The sequence below is a fragment of the Protobothrops mucrosquamatus genome, unplaced genomic scaffold (genome assembly GCF_001527695.2).
Source record: "Protobothrops mucrosquamatus isolate PMUCROS unplaced genomic scaffold, P.Mucros_1.0 scaffold212, whole genome shotgun sequence".
NCBI classification, from domain to species: Eukaryota; Metazoa; Chordata; class Lepidosauria; order Squamata; family Viperidae; genus Protobothrops; species Protobothrops mucrosquamatus.
The window spans coordinates 1,980,157-1,988,783 of NW_015386566.1; the positions used below are offsets into that span (position 1 = coordinate 1,980,157).

The window sequence follows — 8,627 nt, forward strand, 5'->3', positions numbered from 1 at the left end:
CTTTTCTTTCTATACCGCTGTCTCCAGATCAACACCCACTATTCAGACTTTTTTGTCTTTCTTATCGACAATTTTTATATCTGGTGTCTTATGTAGCAACTGCTTGTCTGTTAGAATTCTAAAATCCCAGACCACATTAGCGCCTACATTTTCTATTATTTGTCTATTTTGTAGTAGCTTGCAGGCAAATGGCATTCCTTGCAGATATTCCAATACACCATTGTTGCTACTTTGTCACACCGTTCTTTGTAGTCAGTCTATGCAATCTTCTTGCAGTAACTAACTAGGTGCTCCATTGTTTCTGCAGCTTCTTTGCAGAGGCAGCACTTATTAATGTCATTTGCTTTTTGAGCTGGGAGGAAAGAATGATTGTGTTATTTGTTACACTTCTTCCTCTCTGATAACAGAATCAGAAGAGAAAGAGTTTTATTAAATATACTTGCCTCTCTTTTGGAACTATTTAGAATTTAAAATTTTCTATGGCTGCTGATTGCCTAAAGATGGCTCATTTCAGGCACTAGGTAAAAAGCCCTTTTCAAGGAGAGATGCTGAAGAAAAATGACTACAGAGTGCATAGGATCTCTGTTCCATTGGCAGAAAGCATTAAGTATAAGTTTTGGAAAAGGTGAGTCCCATTACCACAAGGAGGAAATCAAAGGAGATGTGACAGGAACTTTTTGCTGTCCCAGAGTGAGTTTTCCAAAATACTTCCCTCCTGGAAGGGGACCTAAAGGCACTCTGCTTTAGACTCCTACACTGATAGTTTCAGACTTGTGGAGAATCAGGGCCACATGAGTGAGTTCTATCATTAGAACAGCTGGGATAGCCAAGTTGGTCAAGTGCTGGGGTCCCTGGTATATCATCAGCAGGGACATTTGGAGAACCAGCGGTTTGCATAGAGCTAGGAATGTAAGCTCCTTTGTACTGCTGAACCAGAGGCAGATGGACAAGTGATACCATTGATGGGACACCTAAGGGGAAGAATGAAGTATTTCTTGTTCCTAATTATTCAAACATGGGTGGATTACTTAGAATGTTTGAGGCAACTTCTGCCACTATAATCAAAGCCAGAGTAAACAAGAAAGAATGGAGAGAGATAAGTTTCAAAGGAAACTACAAGGTTGTGTTTTTTTTTTTAAAAAAAGGAGAAGAACTGGAGAGGACTATGAATTAGTTTGAAAAGAATAATTAATTAATAGGATGGAGAACAAGACAAACTTTGTCTGTCCCTATCAAGAACAACTGAGATGAGTTAAAGCAATGCCTGATCGGGACAATTGTAAACCATACATAAAGGAAACTTGAAGGAAAAAGATGGGACTTCCGTAGCAGTAGCAAAACTTCTGCAAAGAAGTGTAATGGCTCTGTATTGGCTAAATATGATTTTTTGTATTAAACATATGACATTATTAGCAAGATCTCCTAATGCTTCAGAAAGGATGAACAATCACCTTTGTCCCTATAATGACCTGCCGGTCTCCTGGGACAAAAAGGGAGCAAAGTGCATAATCACACTCCATGGTCCGGATACACTGCAAGGTAGACCTGGGAAAAGAAACAACACACAAAGTTATCCATTTTACACACAGGAAATAAATTTACTGGAGGTACTTTTGGAAAAGAAAATTTCTTACAATTGTACAAATGGCGGGAAAATCTATCACTGCAAGATATTTAATCCCAGATTTCTCTTCAAATATACTGTTTTATAAAAACTAGCCAAAACAAACATAGCTATGATATACTTCCATATATGGCACAACACACAACAGTAATTATAGGCATACATGATGTACACACTACAATAGTAATGAATCAATTTGGGATGTATTATAATTATTTTAGAATTTTAGTACAGCTTCAAGATCATCCATGTGCCAAGAGTATTATCTTCACAATTAAAGAACTGGGACTTCCATAGAATTTCTAGAGCCTAGAAATTTGTTTTGGGTATAAAACTGAACTGAGCTCATAGTCCTTTCAAACAAAAATCACACCAGATATCTGAGGCTGACTTCATTTTACCAGAATCACAACATTGATGTTTGCGGAGAAACAACTACCTTAGGATTAGCAGCTACTGAAAATCTTCTGTTCTTTCCAAAACTGTCATCAGATATTGACCTACTTCTGCTTTCCTCAGCTTTAGAATTACCTCCAAAATTCAGAATTACATGAGTGCTTTGAGACAATTTTTGATCATTCAGGAAGTATTCCAGTGAAGTGTCTCTGAGATGGTGATGAATACAGTAGTTTCAATCTTCCACAGTGAACAACCAGATGCCTCACAAAGTATCTTAATAATTTTCAAGGGCCCTCCAGGAATTGAATTTGAGTCATCAAATCTCAGATTTAGAAGGAACACGCAAATTAGGATGAACAGCCACTAAAAATCATATCCCAGAATCTGAATAATCTCAGTTTAAAGTTGTCCAGTCTGGCAATCATATCTTGAGCGTACTACCCAATTTGACTACACATTGTACAAAGCACTGCAATGACCCAGAAATTTTGCATCAAATGTTAAGACAACTCACCGTAGGAAAGATCCAACAACACAAAGATTTCTAACGCCATTGATGAATTCTCTGTAAATCTGATTCTATTTTAAAAGTACACTATTTGGCATATAATCTGCTGTCTACAACGAGTTACCATAATTCACCCTCACTGATTAACTCACTCTAGTGTACAGGAGAGAGGTAACATATAAACAAATTTGGAATTCCATCATTAGGGATTTATGACTTTCTCTCCCCATCATTCTTCCTTTGCATCATTCTCTGAAGGAGTGCTTATCTGCCTTTTCCCCAAGCCTGCAACTTATGGCAAATGAAAGAGTTCAAAATAAAATTCAAAATAGTAATCCTTAAAAAGCTAATGTGAAATTAGCTTAGCAGTCTACACAACTGTCCTTGGCTCCACTTGCAGCTGCTTTATAAATAAGAATGATGCCAAGAGATCAATGAAAGAAATATTATGCATTTTCCTAGATTCCATATTAAGAGTCCAGAATCACACTTGGAGCTGTTTAACAGTCCTTGTAAACAGGCATTGCAACTCACGTTTTCCTTCACCATTCATAAAGGATTCATACCTGTTCCATATCTTAACTGATTCTGCAGCAGCAGAGAGAATGGCAATGTTATCAGAGCTAAATGACACTGTTCTAACATCAGTACGGTGACCTCCAATGTTTATCTTTGATGTCTGCATAACTTGGGGAGATTGCTCTGACGGCTTCAGGCTGTAGCATTCAATTATGTTGTTCTGGAGCATTAAGGTGGCTTTCAATTCTCCTTTTGGATTGAGCATCAAGTCAAAAGATCTGTTTCAATAAAATATTATTTATTGTTTAAAAAAGGAGTAATTGTCATGTTAAATGAATTAAGAGCAATAATATGTAAAAGAAGTCAACAAAGATAAATATAAACTTCATTTGCAATCCAAGTTTCAATAATACATGAAATGAGAATTAACAGACATACATGCCAAAACCAATAGCCATATTGTTAATCTCCAATGGATAATGGTAATGATAAGGAAACACCAGATATTTATTTCTGCTTTATAAATTATACTAAGGCTTACACAAATGTGTAGATCCCCCAAAATTGAGAACAGCTTTTAAAAACATAGATGTATAAGGCTGCCTAATTTACCTATTGAAATACTTTATGACTGAACAAAAGAACCTTCAAATATTGGAGACAATATTTGAGAAAACCTTGAGCCAAAGAAGAACAAATTATTCAACAGTAGTGGAAGTACTAATGATGAATAATAACAATGACTGCTTAGTGAAAACACTATAATGAAGCTCAAGTTAAATATTTTGGAAGTGTAAGAACCATTGAAAAAAACTCTTGATCTTTAGAAAAATTGGCCACTAGAAGAAAAGATGGCTGAGGTGTATTTATGTTAAACTGTGGGTTTTTAATGTTATATGCCATCCAGAGTCACTGTGAGTTGAAATATAAAGGAATATTTCGTAGAAATATAGAAATATAAGTCTGTTTAATAAATAAATGTATCACTAGTTACATGAGCAAAAGTATACAAGACTTCAAAGAAGTCATTACTGAAAATAATCACAGAAAAAATGACATCCATCCTGTCACAAAAAGAACAACAGAATGTTGCAGCCTTCGTTTCCAACAAAGTTCAGTCTTTACCTACAGTCCGCTATAGCTTTCTCCCAGTCTGTTTTCCCTATGATTAACCAACATCTCTGCTTTTGACTTTTATCATATATCTCCAGCATTTAGCAGCCAAATTAGTATTTAATTACACGGCCCAATCCTTTGTGCATTGTTATTTTTGAGAATGTCTGTTAAGCTACCTCAAATCCCACTTCACCAGAAATAGTTTGGCAGAGGAGAAAGAATAGGAGTGTAGTTGACTATGTTCATTTTGTATTACACAAAAGCTTTCCTTCTCCTGTTCTCTCTTTACTGTAAAAAATATTTAATTACATTTTTTTTAACTTGGTCCTAGGTTTGGGCTTATATTACAAGAGAAGCAGAGACTATCCAACCCCCTGGTAATATACAGTGGCCCATGAATCAATTTGTTGTGCTATCATGAAAAGGGACAATATTAGAAGCAATCAGTAACTTTTTGTATAGTTTTAGTACACTTTAAAAAGTTGAGTTATTGTACATTACTGCTTTTTTAATACTTGATTGCTCTTTAAACAAACAATATATTTATCATCCTTAGTACTTGAAACCCACTTGATTTTAGCAGAAGCTTTGATGTTAACGAGACGTTGAATCTTTTCCTGTAGACCGCACTCTACATTGATATCAAGTTCTTCCTCTTCCACATTTGACTTTTGCCTAGAACAAAAAACACAACCTCTGTATGAATCAGAAATATTAACATAAATAGGTTGTACCTTGAATCTTAAAGTGTTACTTTGATCATTTTATGGATAACTTTTCTAAAATAATATGTAATGTAGTTTTTCTATGTATCAGAAAAATATTTAAAAAATGACATGCATAGCTAGTGTATTGCATTCACTTGGCTTTTTTCCTTGCTTTCCTCATTTTCTTCTCTAATTTCTTCTGAACTTCTTCCTTGCTGAGGATATAGAATATTTCCAGGACAGAGTCTGTTCCCTTGAACAAAGAAAAAAACAAAATAAATTAGAAACTCGCTGACCCAGAAATCTCTTTCCACAGCTATAGGGCCAGAGGTCTGGCAGTACACTCCCATATGGTCCAAAAGCTACCCAACTCACATGGCAAGCAAGGATTCTCCCTGTTCGATCAGTAGCAAGACCAACAACACGATTCCTTCCTTCCCTCATGATGGAACCAGCTTTCTCACACCTTACTGGGTCCTAAAAAAAAATCAATTAAAAGAGGACTAAACAATTATGGTCTGAAAATTTCAAGGAAGTCAGTAAAATGCATGCAACACAGAGGAATGAATAGCAATTACTTATTACTATCCAAGCAACTGAAAAGGACAATATTGCTGTGACAATTCGTCTGTGGCTTTAGACCAACAAAGGCGTCCAATCACTTTACAGCTCTCAGTGCCCTTCTTGGAAAAAACCCATCGACAAACATGAAGGAAAACAAAGCAGTGAATGGGTCAAAAGAAAAGAAAACCCTGGGTTATCATCAAAGAAAATTAACAGAGGGGGGATAGCATAGAAAAATGGGTTAGCTCAGCCAAAATGGCATAATACAAAGAAGACAGGGAAAAAAGAATCTGGCTAACTACCAGAGCTAAACTGTCTGAAAAGCTGAACTGGCATTTTTCCCCACCTTTTTTTTCATCACAAAAAGGAGAGGGTATCTGTTCCCTCCAAAGCTTTTTCTCTTTTTAAACGTTATAATGGCAGGGAAGGGGGATTGATCTCAGGCAGAAATTGCTTGGTTGTATTTGTTTGCAATGGTCAAAGGTGACTGTGCAGGCACTGAGTTTCTTTCCATGCCACAGGGCACTCTTTCCTATCCAATAATGGATCAGCTTGCGGTATCTTATTCTCTTTCATTCCTATTCATTCTCCTCTATTCCCTTTCATTCAGTGAAGGATCCTACACAAATCACAATGCTGGAAAGATCTAATGGAGAATACAGGCAGAGATCCAAAGACCAAGGTGTGGGCAAGAGATGTTAAGACACTGAATGTACACACAAACACACACACACAGAGACAGACACACACACACACAGAGAGAGAGAGAGAGAGAGAGAGAGAGAGAGAGAGAGAGAGAGAGAGAGAGAGAATGTACATCCAATAAGATTGTAAAAGATATGACTTTGTGCCCTTCAAAATATTATTCATTTACTGTATTTGAAACTAGCAAAGCACTAACATGGAAAATCTGCTTAAATTGGAAGCACCTATCCTGTCTATTTGCTTCAGATGGAAGCATTTTATGCATTTTCAATATGGTAAATTATGTACTACCAGTGAGTATACATTAAAAAGCTACCTCATTTTGGCCCTCATCTTGGGCATCTGCTTTATCATCTTCAGAAGATTCTTCCAAGCTCTGAATGTGTCCTTTGTTTCTCTTGTTTTCAGGCTCACTGGAGTCTTGGTCCTATGAAGTGTACCAAAAACAATAAGAGACCTTGGCTAAAAGGAGAGGCTCACTTTGAAAGTTTTTTCTTTCCTGCAGACAAATCATTTCTTTATTTATTAAGCATCTCAAGTATATAGCTGGTTTAGACATAAAGCCAAAGTAAAAGCAACTGCTTTGTAAGTAAAATAACATATCCATCAAAGCTGTATATTAGAGCCAGGGACCACAAAAGTTACAAAATAGGTGACAGCCAATGAAAATTTGTCTCTACGAATATACAGCTTCTACAAGATGATTTATTTCAAATTAAGGGAACCATGTGAGATGAAACAAACAGCTGAAGTATCTCCTGGGAAAATAAATGGCTTCACAACTCAGTTGATTCCTTGCAATACACGCAGTAAAAGAAGCAAGTTCATTTCCATCGATATACTACTAAAACATTGTTTGTAGCCTTCAATTAGCCCAAATGGTATGCTGTAGTGCAAAAACTTTTGTATCCAGGTGCCCCAAATCTGCAAACTTAAAAGAATGCATACAAAATCTGGCACCCATTACTCCTGTGTAATTTATATTTCAAGGATTTTCACACAGCTATAGTGCTGCTTCGATAATGTAATTGTGATTTCTGATGTTCCGTGCCAGTTTCCCACAAACAAAGTCAAGGGGGAAGCAGACAGAAAGTTGGAAATCGCTCCCACTGCCACTGCTTTTTTGGCCACTTGTGGTCATTCTGTTTCTGTGTTTAGATAAGGAAATTTCTCTGAAAGGATGACCCAACAGGTAACACTACAAAAGCAGTACCTTACCAAGGATAAGTGAATGACTCTTTTCCTCACTGGGCCTACATTAGACTTCTCTGTGTTCAAAATTATCAGAGGTATAACATAAATTTCCCTAAGCACAATACCAGTGCAAAGGAATATTATTTGACCCCATTTGCATTTTTTATATTTTGATTTTACACATTCAGTACTGAAGACACCAAAAATAATGTACAATAGCTTTAATGTGAAAAATCATACAAATAAGGTCAAGCAGTAGAAACATCAAGAACTTACCTCCTGGGAATACATGATGTTCCAAGCTCTCAGTTCACTGTCAGCAGACCCAGTAATAAGAAGTCTTTCTTCAGAAACCAAAACTAACCCCCAAACCTAAGGAAGAGCACACCAAAGGCATTTCTTATTTTAATACTGTAGTTCGTTCTTCAGAGAAGACTGAAAACTAAATCTACTTCCATCATTTCTGTAAGATTAATTTTCTCTTTTTCCTGCCAAACAACCCGAAGACAAAAAGATAATAATGGTCCCTTAAGATAAGATTTGGGCTTACCATGATATGCTACTTTACTTTAATCAATGAAAGTTATTTGCATATAGGATACTCTTCTTACCCACATAATAGGCAATTCAGAATAACATTCTACAAATTCACCCTAGTCTGTAAAAATAGTCCCTTATAAAAAAAAATGCACATAAAGTGGAAAAAGAAAATCCCTGTGATATTATCACTAAATGAGCATTCTGTAAGTGAGGGCTACCTATACAAGTAGTCCTCGAGTTATGACTGGTTGCTTAGCAACCATTCAAAGTTACAATGAATCTACCACTGGGCTACTGATAACCTGGATTCAAAGTTTTGATGGTTGGGGTTCTTCCACAGTTATGTAACTGAACTTTGGGTGCTCAGCAACAAGGCCACAATTTATGACCATTTGCAGCATCCCACAATCACGTGACTGCATTTTTGCTGAAAATTGGCACTTTTGGTTTGTGGCAAAACTGCACCATAGAGAACAATTGGATCACCTAACGACTATGGTGTTTGTTCAACAACAAAAAGATCATAAAATCAGACTGGTCACATGACCAATCTACAGTTGCAAGAAAAAGTATGTGAACCCCTTGGGATAACGCAGAGTTTTGCATGAATTGGTCATAAAATGTGCTCTGAACGTCATCTAAGTCACAACAATAGAAAAACACAGTCTGCTGAAAATAATAATGCACAAACATTACATGTTGCCATGGTTTAATTGAACATAACATGTAAACATTCACAGAGCAGGGAGGA

At 36.4% G+C, this 8,627-nt stretch overlaps 1 protein-coding gene across 1 annotated transcript in view; it reads right to left on the reverse strand.

The window, feature by feature from the left end:
• The window catches only part of WDR3 (WD repeat domain 3), a 36,612-nt gene that overhangs the window by 18,879 nt on the left and 9,106 nt on the right, over nt 1-8,627 (reverse strand). The window contains exons 6-12 of the mRNA XM_015814038.1: nt 7,613-7,708; nt 6,459-6,569; nt 5,249-5,350; nt 5,029-5,126; nt 4,737-4,841; nt 3,098-3,328; nt 1,452-1,545 (exon numbers count right to left, since the gene is read on the reverse strand). Coding sequence (XP_015669524.1) covers nt 1,452-1,545; nt 3,098-3,328; nt 4,737-4,841; nt 5,029-5,126; nt 5,249-5,350; nt 6,459-6,569; nt 7,613-7,708 — 837 coding nt within the window. The remainder of the gene's footprint in view (nt 1-1,451; nt 1,546-3,097; nt 3,329-4,736; nt 4,842-5,028; nt 5,127-5,248; nt 5,351-6,458; nt 6,570-7,612; nt 7,709-8,627) is intronic.